This window comes from Scyliorhinus torazame, chromosome 15, assembly GCF_047496885.1.
Source record: "Scyliorhinus torazame isolate Kashiwa2021f chromosome 15, sScyTor2.1, whole genome shotgun sequence".
In the NCBI taxonomy this organism is placed as follows: Eukaryota; Metazoa; Chordata; class Chondrichthyes; order Carcharhiniformes; family Scyliorhinidae; genus Scyliorhinus; species Scyliorhinus torazame.
In genome coordinates, this window is record NC_092721.1 from 203293650 (window position 1) to 203309145 (window position 15496).

A 15496-nucleotide genomic window follows, 5' to 3' on the forward strand; every position below is an offset into this window, starting at 1 on the left:
GAGATCAGGCAGGCTGACTGGAATCGGGGTGCGTGCAAGGTTAAAATGCAAGAGCCCCATCCCGCACCCCCCCCCTTCCTCCCTCCCAGTTAGCAACCACCCCTCCCCACCTCCGTCTCCCCAGCTCACCTCACTTACATTGTTCAGGAAAGGGGAGGGAGGGGACTGGAGACAGAGCATCGCAAACACAGACCCGCACAGAGAGTGGGAGAGAGAATAGAAACATGGTGCAGGGGGAGGGGAGGGAGTGAAGGGAGGGAGAGAGTGGGGGTAGGGAGGAAGGGAGAGAGGGGAGGGGGAGGGGGGGAGAGAGGGGAGGGGGTTGGGAGAGGAGGGAAGGGGGAGGGAGGGGGGGAGGGGGGCTGTGGGGGAAGGAGAGGGAGGGGGGATGGGGGAGGGAGGGGGAGGGAGGGGGGATGGGGGAGGGAGGGGGGAGGGACGGGGAGGGAGGGGGGAGGGGAGGGGGAGGGGAGTGGGGGGGAGGAAGGGGGAGGGGGAGGGAGGGGGAGAGAGGGAGGGGGAGCGAGGGGGAGGGGGAGAGGGGGGAGGAGGGGGAGGGGAGGGGGAGGGACGGGAGGGGGAGGGGAGGGGACGGGAGGGAGGAGGGGAGGGACGGGAGAGGGAGGGAAGGGGAGGGACGGAAGGAGGGGAGGAGGGGAGGTGGGGAGGAAGGGGAGGGGAGGTGGGGAGGGGAGGAGGGGGAGGGGGAAGGGGAAGAGGGGGAGGGGAGGAGAGGGAGGAGAGGGAGGGGGTGGGAGGAGGGGAGGGGAGGGGGGAGGGGAGGAGGGGGAGGGGGAGGAGGGAGGAGGGGAGGAGGGAGGAGGGGGAGGAGGGGGAGGGGGGAGGAGGGGGAGGGGAGGGAGGAGGGGGAGGGGGAGGAGGGGGGAGGGGGGAGGAGGCGGAGGGGGGGAGGGGAGGGGAGGGGAGGGGGAGGGGGAGGAGGGGGGAGGGGGAGGGGGAGGGGGGAGGGGAGGAGGGGGAGGGGGAGGGGGGAGGGGAGGAGGGGGAGGGGGAGGGGGGGAGGGGAGGAGGGGGAGGGGGGGGAGGGGAGGAGGGGGAGGGGGGGAGGGGAGGAGGGGGAGGGGAGGAGGGGTGGGGGAGGGGGGAAGGGGAGGGGAGGGGGAAGGGGAGGAGGAGGAGAGGGCGGGACGGGAGGAGGCAGGGGAGGGGAGGGGAGAGGGGAGGGGGAGGGGAGGGGGAGGGGAGGGGAGGGGAGGGAGGCGGGAGGGGGTGGGGAGGGGTGAGGGGAGGGGGAGGGGGAGGGGAGGGGAGGGGGAGAGGGGGGAGGGGAGGGGAGAGGGGGAGGGGAGGGGGGAGGGGAGGGGAGGGAGGGGGGGAGGGGAGGGGAGGGAGGGGGGAGGGGAGGGGAGGGAGTGGGGAGGGGAGGGGAGGGAGTGGGGAGGGGAGGGGAGGGGGTGGGGGAGGGGAGGGGAGGGAGTGGGGAGGGGGAGGGGAGGGGGAGGGGAGGGGAGGGGAGGGGGAGGGGAGGGGGAGGCGGGAGGGGGAGGGAGGGGAGAGGGGGAGGGGAGGCGGGAGGGGAGGGGAGGGGAGGGGGAGGGGGAGAGGGGAGGGGAGAGGGGAGGGGGAGGGGAGGGAGGGGAGGGGAGGGGAGGGGGAGGGGAGGAGGGGAGGGGGAGGGGAGGGGAGGGGAGGGGAGGGGAGGGGGAGGGAGGGGAGGGGAGGGGGGGAGGGGAGGGGGGAGGGGAGGGGAGTGGGAGGGGGGGAGGGGAGTGGGAGGGGGAGGGAGGGGAGGGGGAGGGGGGAGGGGAGGGGGAGGGGGGAGGGGATGGGGAGGGGGGAGGGGGAGGGGGGAGGGGGAGGGGGGAGGGGGATGGGGAGGGGGAGGGGAGGTGGGAGGGGAGGGGTAGTGGGGGAGGGGAGGGGGTGGTAGTGGGGGGAGGGGAGGGGGGAGTGGGGGGAGGGGAGGGGGAGTGGGGGAGGGGAGGGGTGGGGGTGGAGGGGAGGTGGGGAGTGGGGGGAGGGGAGGGGGGGAGTGGGGGTGGGGAGAGGGGTGTGGGGGGAGGGGAGGGGAGGGGAGTGGGGGGAGGGGTGGGGGAGGGGGAGGGGAGGGGGTGGGGGTGGGAGGGGAGAGGGGAGGGGAGGGGGGGGGAAGGGGGGAGGGGGGAGAGGGGTGAGGGGAGGGGGAGGGGGGGGTGGGGAGGGGTGGGGGGGGAGGGGGGGGGGGAAGGGGGGAGGGGAGGGGGGGAGGAGGGAGGAGGGGAGTGGGGAGGGTGAGGGGAGTGTGGGGAGGGGAGGGGGAGGGGGAGGGGGTGGGGGGAGGGGGAGGGGGAGGGGGAGGGAGAGGAGGGAGCAGAGACGGTTGGGAGGGGAGGGGGGTGGGAGGGGAGGGGGGAGGGGAGGGGGGGATGGGGGAGGGGATGGGGAGGGGGAGGGGAGTGGGAGGGGGAGGGGAGGGGAGGCGAGGTGGAGGGGAGGGGGAGGGGGGAGGGGGAGCGGGGGAGTAGGTGAGGGGGAGGGGGCAGGGGAGGTGAGGTGTGGGAGGGGAGGGGGAGGGGGAGGGGGGGAGGGGAGGGGTAGGGGGGGAGGGGAGGGGGAGGGGGGAGGGGAGGGGGAGGGGGAGGGGAGGGGGAAGGGGGAGGGGGGGTAGGGGAGAGGGAGGGGGGTAGGGGAGAGGGAGGGGGTAGGGGGAGGGGAGAGGGAGGGGGGTCGGGGGAGGAGAGGGTGAGAGGGGGAGAGGAGGGGGAGGGGGAGGGGGAGGGGAGGGGGGAGGGGGAGGGGAGGGGGAGGGGAGTGGGGACGGGATGGGGAGGGGGAAGGGGATGTGGGAGGGGTGGGGAGGGGGGGGAGTGGGGGGTAGGGGAGGGGGGATTGGGGGGAGGGGAGGGGAGAGAGGGGAGGGGAGGGGGAGGGGAGGCGGAGGGGGAGAGGGGAGGGAGAGGGGGAGGGGAGGGGAGGGGAGAGGGGGAGGGGGAGGGGAGGGGGGAGGGGAGGGGAGAGTGGGAGGGGAGAGGGGAGGGGAGGAGGGGGAGTGGAGGGGAAGGGGGAGGGGAGGGGGAAGGGGGAGGGGAGGGGAGGGGAGGGGGAAGGGGGAGGGAGGGGAGGGGGAGGGGGAAGGGGGAGGGGGGGGGAAGGGGGAGGGGAGGGGGAAAGGGGAAGGGGGGAAGGGGGAGGGGGGAAGGGGGAGGGGGGGAGGGTGGAGGGGGGAGGGGGAGGGGGAGGGTGGAGGGGGGAGGGTGGAGGGGGGAGGGGGAGGGGAGCGGAGAGGGGGCAGGGGAGGGGGAGGGGGAGAGGAGGGGGAGGGGGAGGGAGGGGGGCAGGGGGAGGGGGGGCCAGCGTGCTGGTGCAGTGGGCGGGGGTGCAGTGGGGACCGGTCTCCCGGAACGGGACAAGGGGATTGAGGAGCTCTCGCTGCCATCAATGGGTTAACCTGGCACAGCGGAAACTCAGCAATCCCTGTCCCCCCCCCCCCCCCCCCCCCCCCAACGTTGCCATTGACCCCCCCACCCCCACCCCCACCCTGCTGCCCGTACAATGTCAGGGAACTTTGGGGGCTGGGGGCTGGGGGTGGGGGGTGAATGGTCAGTTTCACACATGTTTTCCCATCAGTTGTCTCCCCTTCCCTCCGCTCGCACACAAAGCAATGCAGCCCCATCACCCTCAACAGCAATTCATCACAGAGGAATGGAACCAGCCATATTCCTGCTTACCTGGACAGCCACTGAACTGGATGGGTCGACATCGGGTTTTAAACTGACATGTTGTCCTCGCCTAAAAGATTGAAACAGTGCGATCAGTATGTGATGCAGAATGAGAACCATCGCTGTCTCTCTTCCTCTTTCTGTCTCCTCGGTCTGTTCCGTCTCCTGTCTCTCGCTCTCTCTCTCTCTCTCTCAGCAACACCACAACACACACACCCGCTCTCTCTCACTGCACACACACACACACCCACCCACACCCCCTGTTTCAAACTCTCCTCTCAAAATGCAGCCTACATATTAAAGCGGAGTGGACGACCGGGTGGGATTTAAAAGCCAGGACCAGCCTCTGCACACCTGCTCCCGCCCCGCTCCAGCATTTCGACAAGGGAGGGGTAGGGGGTTTGGGTAGGGGGAAGAAGTCCCGGGGGGGGGCGGGGGGTAGGGGGGGGGGGGGAACAGGGAACCTGCATTTGGAGGTCAAAACGACCCCCCCCCGCAAAAAAAAAAAAATCTTTAAAAAGGCACTAACGTGCAGGAAATAGTCTTAGAGGCTAGAGGCTGGTCTGGCAGCCTTGCTGGGTCCTAGTGCCCGCAGTGCCAACCACCTCATGCTCAGGGGCAGCAGGGGTTTGGCAGTTTTGGGGGGCGCCGGGGACACCCCCAATCTTGGGTTCCAATGCAGTGTCCCCCGGCCTCCGCACCATGCATGTCGGCAGCATGGTAGCGCAGCGGTTAACACAGTTGCTTCACAACTCCAGGGTCCCAGGTTCGATTCCCCACTGGGTCACTGTCTGTGCGGAGTCTGCACGTCCTCCTCGTGTGTGCGTGGGTTTCCTCCGGGGTGCTCCGGTTTCCTCCCACAGTCCAAAGCCGTGCCAAATTGCCCCTTAGTGCCCAAAAAGGTTAGGTGGGGTTACGGGGATAGGGTGGAAGTGAGGGCTTAAGTGGGGTGTTCTATCCAAAAGGGCAGCACGGTGACACAGTGGTTAGCACTGCTGCCTCACGGCGCCGAGGACCCGGGTTCGAAACCCCGGCCCTGGGTCACTGTCCGTGTGGAGTTTGCACATTCTCCCCGTGTCTGCGTGGGTTTCGCCCCTACAACCCAAAGATGTGCCGGGTAGGTGGATTGGCCACGCTGAATTGCCCCTTAATTGGGGAGAAAAAAAGAATTGGGTACTCTAAATTTATATTTAAAAAAGGAAATAGGCACAGCTGCCGGGCCCCCTGCCCCCCCCCCCCCCCCCACTTCACTTCAGGAAAGGGGGTTGCCTCAAAGTGATGCCGGAAGCACTGTTCAGTCCTGTCCCCAACCAAATCCTGGTCTGCCACTGTGGGGGTGGAGTTTGGGGGAGGGGGATGGTTGGGAGGGGGGGGGTGGGTGGGGAGGATGGTTTTGGGGGGGGGGAGCAGGTTGGGGGCGGGGGGAGGCGGGTTGGGAAGTGGTTTGTGGGGGGGGTGGTGGTTGGGGGGGGGGAGGGGGGGGGGCTGGGGTTTGGTTGGGTATCTGAAAATTCCAGTCAGTCTCCGATCACTGGCCCGCATTCACCCACCTGCAGGAACATGGCCCGGTGACGGTCGGTGCCAGTATGCCAGCCTGCGGGGTGAAGTCACACCCCGGGCCCCCTCCACTCTCACCCCGGGCCCGCTCCACTCGCAACCCCATATTGGGCTGAAAATCCGGCGGCAGGAATCAGGAGCAGACACACTCAGGATGGAGGGGATGAGGGCAGAACCAGGATTGGTCTCATCCCACGCAGGTAGACGATAACCGAGTAACTGATCAATCACAGTGATCAATCAGTATCGGTCAATCTATGACAGAGCCAGGCATGAGGTGAGGACCCCCCCCCTCCCCCACGGAGAGCTCGGCTAACCACAGCTAAAAGACTCCAAAGCTCCACTCGGCCTCCATCATGTCTCAACTTTACTAAAACGCTCCGCCCCAAAATGTTATGAACTAAAAGCAATTTCTCCCTGAATAAATGAACGCAGTTTCCCCGGGGAGTCTGTATTGAGACAGCCACTCATTCCACGGTTCCAGGTATTGATGTGGCTCTCCTCTCAAGGTCAGACCACCTGCTCCCCCCCCCACCCTCTCCCAACACAGGGTTGAACAGGAAATTAAGCATGAGGCAATCAAATTGAATGGTGGAGCAAGCTTCAAGCGCTGAATGTCCTGGTCTTAACAAAGAACAAAAAGAACAAAGAAATGTACAGCACAGGAACAGGCCCTTCGGCCCTCCAAGCCCGTGCCGACCATACTGCCCGACTAAACTACAATCTTCTACACTTCCTGGGTCCGTATCCTTCTATTCCCATCCTATTCATATATTTGTCAAGATGCCCCTTAAATGTCCCTATCGTCCCTGCCTCCACTACCTCCTCCGGTAGTGAGTTCCAGGCACCCACTACCCTCTGCGTAAAAAACTTGCCTCGTACATCTACTCTAAACTTTGCCCCTCTCACCTTAAACCTATGCCCCCTAGTAATATACCCCTCTACCCTGGGGAAAAGCCTCTGACTATCCACTCTGTCTATGCCCCTCATAATTTTGTATACCTCTATCAGGTCGCCCCTCAACCTCCTTCGTTCCAGTGAGAACAAACCGAGTTTATTCAATCGCTCCTCATAGCTTATGCCCTCCATACCAGGCAACATTCTGGTAAATCTCTTCTGCACCCTCTCTAAAGCCTCCACATCCTTCTGGTAGTGTGGCGACCAGAATTGAACACTATACTCCAAGTGTGGCCTAACTAAGGTTCTATACAGCTGCAACATGACTTGCCAATTCTTATACTCAATGCCCCGGCCAATGAAGGCAAGCATGCCGTATGCCTTCTTGACTACCTTCTCCACCTGTGTAGCCCCTTTCAGTGATCTGTGGACCTGTACTCCTAGATCTCTTTGACTTTCAATACTCTTGAGGGTTCTACCATTCACTGTATATTCCCTACCTGCATTAGCCCTTCCAAAATGCATTACCTCACATTTGTCCAGGTTAAACTCCATCTGCCATCTCTCCGCCCAAGTCTCCAGACAATCTAAATCCTGCTGTATCCTCAGACAGTCCTCATCGCTATCCGCAATTCCACCAACCTTTGTGTCGTCTGCAAACTTACTAATCAGACCAGTTACATTTTCCTCCAAATCATTTATATATACTACAAAGAGCAAAGGTCCCAGCACTGATCCCTGTGGGAACACCACTGGTCACAGCCCTCCAATTAGAAAAGCATCCCTCCATTGCTACCCTCTGCCTTCTATGGCCTAGCCAGTTCTGTATCCACCTTGCCAGTTCACCCCTGATCCCGTGTGACTTCACCTTTTGTACTAGTCTACCATGAGGGACCTTGTCAAAGGCCTTACTGAAGTCCATATAGACAACATCTACTGCCCTACCTGCATCAATCATCTTAGTGACCTCCTCGAAAAACTCTATCAAGTTAGTGAGACACGACCTCCCCTTCACAAAACCGTGCTGCCTCTCACTAATACGTCCATTTGCTTCCAATGGGAGTAGATCCTGTCTCGAAGAATTCTCTCCAGTAATTTCCCTACCACTGAAGTAAGGCTCACCGGCCTGTAGTTCCCGGGATTATCCCTGCCACCCTTCTTAAACAGAGGAACAACATTGGCTATTCTCCAGTCCTCCGGGACATCCCCTGAAGACAGCGAGGATCCAAAGATTTCTGTCAAGGCCTCAGCAATTTCCTCTCCAGCCTCCTTCAGTATTCTGGGGTAGATCCCATCCGGCCCTGGGGACTTATCTACCTTAATATTTTTTAAGACACCCAACACCTCGTCTTTTTGGATCACAATGTGACCCAGGCTATCTACACCCCCTTCTCCAGACTCAACATCTACCAATTCCTTCTCTTTGGTGAATACTGATGCAAAGTATTCATTTAGTACCTCGCCCATTTCCTCTGGCTCCACACATAGATTCCCTTGCCTATCCTTCAGTGGGCCAACCCTTTCCCTGGCTACCCTCTTGCTTTTTATGTAAGTGTAAAAAGCCTTGGGATTTTCCTTAACCCTATTTGCCAATGACTTTTCATGACCCCTTCTAGCCCTCCTGACTCCTTGCTTAAGTTCCTTCCTACTTTCCTTATATGCCACACAGGCTTCGTCTGTTCCCAGCCTTTTAGCCCTGACAAATGCCTCCTTTTTCTTTTTGACGAGGCCTACAATATCACTCGTCATCTTGCTCCTTTTGTTCTTATGTTTAATGCTGGCACACTCCCAGAAGCCTCTGAAAATACTGAGACACTGCACAAGCACCCCCCTGGAAATAGAGACACACTCCCTGGCGACCGCGCTATAAATTCCATTTGTTCACGGGATGTGGGAGTCGCTGGGTCAGCATTTGTTGTCCATCCCTAATTGCTCTTGAACTGAATGTCCCGCTCGGCCATTTCAGTGAGGGGCAGTTGTCCCGCTCGGCCATTTCAGTGAGGGGCAGTTGTCCCGCTCGGCCATTTCAGTGAGGGGCAGTTGTCCCGCTCGGCCATTTCAGTGAGGGGCAGTTGTCCCGCTCGGCCATTTCAGTGAGGGGCAGTTGCCCCGCTCGGCCATTTCAGTGAGGGGCAGTTGTCTCGCTCGGCCATTTCAGTGAGGGGCAGTTGTCTCGCTCGGCCATTTCAGTGAGGGACAGTTGTCTCGCTCGGCCATTTCAGTGAGGGGCAGTTGCCCCGCTCGGCCATTTCAGTGAGGGGCAGTTGTCTCACTCGGCCATTTCAGTGAGGGGCAGTTGTCCCGCTCGGCCATTTCAGTGAGGGGCAGTAAAGAGTCAACCATATTGCTGTGGGCCTGGAGTCACACGTAGGCCAGACCGGGTAAGGACGGCAGATTTCCTTCCCTAAAGGGGCATCAGGGAACAAATCGTTTTTCACAACAATCGATGATGTTTATCATGAGACGTTTAATTCCAGATTTTATTTATTGAATTCAAATTTCCCCATCTGCCGGGTCCCCAGCACCTCTCTGGGTGTCTCGATCACTAAATACTGTGCCACCGCCCCGCTCTCTCCCAGCAGATTGTGTTTTGACGGGAAACCAGAACAATAACTTCACTTTGAAAAACAAGTGGAACTTGAAGCACAAGTTGCAACCAGATTGTAAATTGTGTGCAAGTTGGCTGCTGCGTTTCCACATTATTACAGTACCCACAAGCTTTAAAAGTGCTTAATTGGTTGCAACATGCTGTTACATGTAAACACGAACACACTCCTGGGAGCGCCTGTGAATCATGGCACAGTGCACACTCCCCATCAAACACTCCCAGGACAGGCACAGGGGCTGTTTAGCACAGGGCTAAATCGCTGGCTTTGAAAGCAGACCAAGGCAGGCCAGCAGCACGGTTCAATTCCCGTACCGGCCTCCCCGAACAGGCGCCGGAATTTGGCGACTAGGGGCTTTTCACAGTAACTTCATTTGAAGCCTACTTGTGACAATAAGCGATTTTCATTTCATAGAATTCCTGCAGTGCAGAAGGAGGGCATTTAGCCCATCGAGTCTGCACCAATCCAATGAAAGCATTCTATCTGGGCCCACACCAGATTATCTCAGCCTGGGGCCAGGCCGGAAAATCCCCTTGACCGCCGTGAATCGCGCCACGCTGCCCCGACGCTGGCAGGCAATTCTCCCCAGAGCAGCCATGGTTGGCACGGTGTCGGTCGCGGGCCGCTCTACGCAGCCGGCTCGCCGATTCTCGGGCTGGGATGGTCCCAGTGGCCGGCGTGGAAACGCGGAGTCCCGCCGGCACCATCCAAACCTGCTCTCAGCCGGCGGGACTCCGCGTTGAAGGGTCGGGTGGCAGGAACTGAGAGACACCAGTCAGTGTACAGATATCTCCCTGAGAGAGAGAGGGGACTGAGAGACACCAGTCAGTGTACAGATATCTCCCTGAGAGAGAGGGGACTGAGAGACACCCGTCAGTGTACAGATATCTCCCTGAGAGAGAGGGGACTGAGAGACACCAGTCAGTGTACAGATATCTCCCTGAGAGAGAGCGGACTGAGAGACACCAGTCAGTGTACAGATATCTCCCTGAGAGAGTGAGGACTGAGAGACACCAGTCAGTGTACAGATATCTCGCTGAGAGAGAGCGGACTGAGAGACACCAGTCAGTGTACAGATATCTCCCTGAGAGAGAGAGGGGACTGAGAGACACCTGTCAGTGTACAGATATCTCCCTGAGAGAGAGAGGACTGAGAGACACCAGTCAGTGTACAGATATCTCCTTGAGAGAGTGAGGACTGAGAGACACCAGTCAGTGTACAGATATCTCCCTGAGAGAGAGAGGACTGAGAGACACCAGTCAGTGTACAGATATCTCCCTGAGAGTGAGAGGGGAACTGAGAGACACCAGTCAGTGTACAGATATCTCCCTGAGAGAGTGAGGACTGAGAGACACCAGTCAGTGTACAGATATCTCCCTGAGAGAGAGAGGGGACTGAGAGACACCAGTCAGTGTACAGATATCTCCCTGAGAGAGTGAGGACTGAGAGACACCAGTCAGTGTACAGATAGCTCCCTGAGAGAGAGAGGGGACTGAGATACACCAGTCAGTGTACAGATATCTCCCTGAGAGAGAGAGGGGACTGAGAGACACCAGTCAGTGTACAGATATCTCCCTGAGAGAGAGAGGGGACTGAGAGACACCAGTCAGTGTACAGATATCTCCCTGAGAGAGAGAGGGGACTGAGAGACACCAGTCAGTGTACAGATAACTCCATGAGAGAGAGAGAGGGGACTGAGAAACACCAGTCAGTGTACAGATAGCTCCCTGAGAGAGAGAGGGGACTGAGAGACACCAGTCAGTGTACAGATATCTCCCTGAGAGAGAGAGGGGACTGAGAGACACCAGTCAGTGTACAGATATCTCCCTGAGAGAGAGAGAGGAGACTGAGAGACACCAGTCAGTGTACAGATATCTCCCTGAGAGAGGGGACTGTGAAACACCAGTCAGTGTACAGATATCTCCCTGAGAGAGAGAGGACTGAGTTACACCAGTCAGTGTACAGATATCTCCCTGAGAGAGAGGGGACTGCGAGACACCAGTCAGTGTACAGATATCTCCCTGAGAGGGGGGACTGTGAAACACCAGTCAGTGTACAGATATCTCCCTGAGAGAGAGAGAGGAGACTGAGAGACACCAGTCAGTGTACAGATATCTCCCTGAGAGAGGGGACTGTGAAACACCAGTCAGTGTACAGATATCTCCCTGAGAGAGAGGGGACTGAGAGACACCAGTCAGTGTACAGATATCTCCCTGAGAGAGAGAGGGGACTGAGAGACACCAGTCAGTGTACAGATATCTCCCTGAGAGAGAGAGGACTGAGAGACACCAGTCAGTGTACAGATATCTTCCTGAGAGAGTGAGAGACACCAGTCAGTGTACAGATATCTCCCTGAGAGGGGGGACTGTGAAACACCAGTCAGTGTACAGATATCTCCCTGAGAGAGAGGGGACTGAGAGACACCAGTCAGTGTACAGATTTCTCCCTGAGAGAGAGAGAGGGGACTTAGAGACACCAGTCAGTGTACAGATATCTCCCTGAGAGAGGGGACTGTGAAACACCAGTCAGTGTACAGATATCTCCCTGAGAGAGAGAGGGGACTGAGAGACACCAGTCAGTGTACAGATATCTCCCTGAGAGAGAGGGGACTAAGAGACACCAGTCAGTGTACAGATATCTCCCTGAGAGAGGGGACTGTGAAACACCAGTCAGTGTACAGATATCTCCCTGAGAGAGAGGGGACTGAGAGACACCAGTCAGTGTACAGATATCTCCCTGAGAGAGGGGACTGTGAGACACCAGTCAGTGTACAGATATCTCCCTGAGAGAGAGGGGACTAAGAGACACCAGTCAGTGTACAGATATCTCCCTGAGAGAGGGGACTGTGAAACACCAGTCAGTGTACAGATATCTCCCTGAGAGAGAGGGGACTGCGAGACACCAGTCAGTGTACAGATATCTCCCTGAGAGAGAGAGGACTGAGAGACACCAGTCAGTGTACAGATATCTTCCTGAGAGAGTGAGAGACACCAGTCAGTGTACAGATATCTCCCTGAGAGAGGGGACTGTGAAACACCAGTCAGTGTACAGATATCTCCCTGAGAGAGAAAGGGGACTGTGAGACACCAGTCAGTGTACAGATATCTCCCTGAGAGAGAGGAGGGACTGAGAGACACCAGTCAGTGTACAGATATCTCTCTGAGAGAGTGAGAGACACCAGTCAGTGTACAGATATCTCCCTGAGAGAGGGGACTGAGAGACACCAGTCAGTGTACAGATATCTCCCTGAGAGAGGGGACTGAGAGACACCAGTCAGTGTACAGATATCTCCCTGAGAGAGGGGACTGAGAGACACCAGTCAGTGTACAGATATCTCCCTGAGAGAGAGAGAGACACTAGTCAGTGTACAGATATCTCCCTGAGGGGGAGGGTTTGTGGGGGACTGGGTGAATGCAGTTTATGGACTGATATCTCCCTTTACAGCATTTGTTCTGTTGATAAACAGTTTTTAATAAAAATCTTTATTGTCAGAAGTAGGCTCACATTAACACTGCAATGAAGTTACTGGGAAAAGCCCCTAGTCGCCACAATCCGGCGCCTGTTCGGGTCACAGAGGGAGAATTTAGAATGTCCAATTCACCTGACAGCACGTCTTTCAGGACTTGTGGGAGGAAACCGGAGCACCTGGAGGAAACCCACGCACACACGGGGAGAACGTGCAGACTCCGCACAGACAGTGACCCAAGCCGGGAATCGGACCTGGGAACCTGGCGCTGTGAAGCCGCAGTGCTAACCACTGTGCTACCGTGCTGCCCTCTCTTTCAGAATCTGATTGGCTCGGAGTCAAAAGTGTTTCTCTGTCTGAATATTTCCCTCTTCTGAGGTGACAAGACAAACGTCGAAACCACAGCTGCCAACATGGCAGCCTCGCCCCATCCCACTCACCCGAGAGAGGTTGAGAAATGCTCTCGGATTGCCCCCCCCCCCCCCTTGCCTCACTTTCCTTCCCCATTCAGCCTTCCTCTTTCATTCGCCCTTTACGTAGCGTGGAGCTTCGTGTCAGTCCAGAGCACCAAACGTAATAGAGGTGTCAATGCTGACACAGAATTGGACAGAAGATAGAGACGCAGGAACAGGCTATTCGGCACAAATGGTTGGGCATTTACGCTTCGTTCACATAAGCCTCCCCCCCCCCCCCCCCCCTCCGTCAATATATCTTCCTATTCCTTTGCCCCTCGAATTGATCCGGCTTCACCTCAACCACTCACTGCGAGAGCCACTTCCACATTCTCTCCACCTCTCTGGGTAAAGTGGTTCCTCCTCAATTCCCCGACTGGATTCATTCGTGACTGTCTTAAATTGACGGCCTCTAGTTTTGGTGCCCCCCCCCCCACACAAACACACACACACACACACACACACACACACACACACAAGTGGAAACTTCCTCTCCACGTCGAACCTATCCAACCCCCCTCATAAATTCACATCCTCGAGGCCCAAGCCTCAGCTTGTTCAACCGTTCCGGATAGTCACTGCCTCTCAGCTCTGCCCTCAACATTGCAAATCTTCTCCGCACCTTCTCAAGTGCCTCTCCACCCACTTCAGGGCTGATTTGTAAATGAATCTGCACATAAGTGACTCTTCGTTAAAAGAGAGAGCGAGCGAGGGAAACAAAAACACGACTGAATGAAATGTAAACTGGCACTGAGTGGAGATTAAATGTGGCGAAGGCCGCTGCCCAGGCAGGCTGGGTAACGCAGAGCGCAGGTTGCCAACTCCGCCAGGACTGCCCTGGAGTCTCCGGACATTAGAATCCAATCCGTCGGACATCGCTGACAGCAACTCAGGGAAAGGGACAATGGGGAAATTTTAATCGATAATTTCCAGACAGACTTTGGTCCTGTGGCAACAAAAATATCTGGGTTTGGGGGGGGCAGGGGGGGGAGGGGGGGGCGTCGGGGAACCGTTGTTTGTTTGGAGGCTCAGGATTATCCAATCGGGTAAGGCCCTCTCTGCTTGCTTCCCAGTTGGGGCTGAGTAGACCTAGCCACCGTGAGGATGACCTGTCGGTTGATCCACGGTGGGCGTATGGAGGCCGAGCGCCGAGAGGATGGCTCCCTCAGGGAAGCATTGATACCAAGGCCCATCTCAGTGAGTAGGCCCCACCCCCCCACCTCTGCGGATTGGAGTCTCACTCTCCGACTGGTGCACACAATCCAGGCGTGCAATACTGAGAGAATTCCGCACTGTTCAGAAGATACAGCAGCAGAATTAGGCCCCTTGACTCATCGAGTCTGCTCTGCTATTCGATCATGGCTGTTCCCATTGTGGCCTCAACTCCACCGTCCTGCTCGTTCTCCATAACCCTTCAACCCATTATCAATGAAAGATCTGTCTCACACCTCCTTAAATTTACTCACTGGCCCAGCATCCGCCACACTCTGGTACAGCGAATTCCACAGATTCACAACCCTTTGGGAGAAGTAGGGCTGGATTCTCCGCTTTGGAGACCCATGCTGGCGTGACAACGACGGTGTTTACACCAAGAAAACAGCCACCCATTCCCCGTTCTGCTGGGGGCTAGCAGGGAGGCAGCGTAGAGCTGGCAGCTCCCGCTGCCGATACGGCCCCCAGCGCTTCTGGTTCCGAAGCCGCGCATGCGCATGGCGGCGGCCTCCAGCGACCGCACCGTGCTCCATGGTGGATTCAGCCCGCGCTCCTGGACCGTCAAAAGTAGTCCCCCTTCGGCCACTTGAGCACCCCGGACTGCCCGCCCACATTGCCCCCCGCCCCGAATGAAGCCCACCATGCCCGCCGATCGGCCCTCCCCCGACTGTGGCGGCCCCGGACTGAGTCGGCAGTCGCCACGCGAGGATCCCGGGTGGTGGGACCATGGGTGAACCACGGCATCGGGAACCTGGCCGGTCGGGGACGGAGCATCGCGGGGCGGGCCTCAGGCAATGGCCTGAGGCGGTGGATACTCGGCGCGGCATACTCCTAGAGTACGCCGATTTTCAGGGGGCGGAGAATTCAAAAACCGACGCCGCTCCCGACTTTGGCAACAAAACGGATTCTCCGCCTCTTCGCCGAACGTGGGGCGCGATTCTCCGTCCCGCCGCGCCCATTTTCTGGCGCAGCGCATCCCTGCCGGCAGCGGGATCCTCCGTCCCGCCAGTTGGCCAATGGGGTTTCCCACTGTGAGCACCCCAACGCCGTCGGGGAATCCGTGGGCGTGAGTGCGCTGCCGGCAAAACGGAGGATCCCACCGACGGAGAATCCAGCCCATGATTTCAGAGTCGGGGAACGGAGAATCCAGCCCTTGGTTTCTCCTCAACTCGGTTTTAAATTTGCTACCTCTTATCCTAAGATTATGACCTCTTGTTCTAGGATGCCCCACAACAGGAAGCATCTGCTCCACGTCTACTTTATCCATTCCTTTCAGCATCTTGTATACCTCAATTTGATCTCCCCTCATTCTTCTAAACTCTAGAGAGTACAGGCCTAAATTGTTCAATCTCTCTTCATACGACAACCCCCTCTCTCTGGGATCAACCTAGTGAATATCCTCTGAACAGCCTCCCATGCCACTACATCCTTCCTCAAATACGGGGACCAAAACGTTTTCCCCAATCCTTTAGCTATAAATGCCAGTATTCCTTTGCTTTCTTTATTACCTGTGATACTTGCATGCTCGCTTTCTTTGACTCATGCACAAGGACACCCAGATCCCTCTGCATCGGAGCACCCTGAAGTCTCTCTCCATTTAAATAATAAGTTGCCTTCCCATTTTTCCAACCAAAATGCATGACCTCG

The 15496-nt window shown here is 58.3% G+C and overlaps 1 protein-coding gene across 13 annotated transcripts in view; it reads right to left on the reverse strand.

Moving 5' to 3' along the window:
* The window catches only part of pde2a (phosphodiesterase 2A), a 698440-nt gene that overhangs the window by 560359 nt on the left and 122585 nt on the right, over nt 1-15496 (reverse strand). For 4 of the 13 annotated variants that reach the window (XM_072477464.1, XM_072477463.1, XM_072477456.1 and 1 more), the window contains exon 2: nt 3669-3729. Coding sequence is in view for 8 of the 13 variants with exons in the window: in XM_072477456.1 (XP_072333557.1) it covers nt 3669-3729 (61 nt within the window). In the remaining 5 variants the exon portion in view is untranslated. Of the gene's footprint in view, nt 1-3668; nt 3887-3953; nt 4086-15496 lie in introns of those variants that run through there. The other 9 variants (XM_072477468.1, XM_072477459.1, XM_072477467.1 and 6 more) reach the window with 7 other exon arrangements.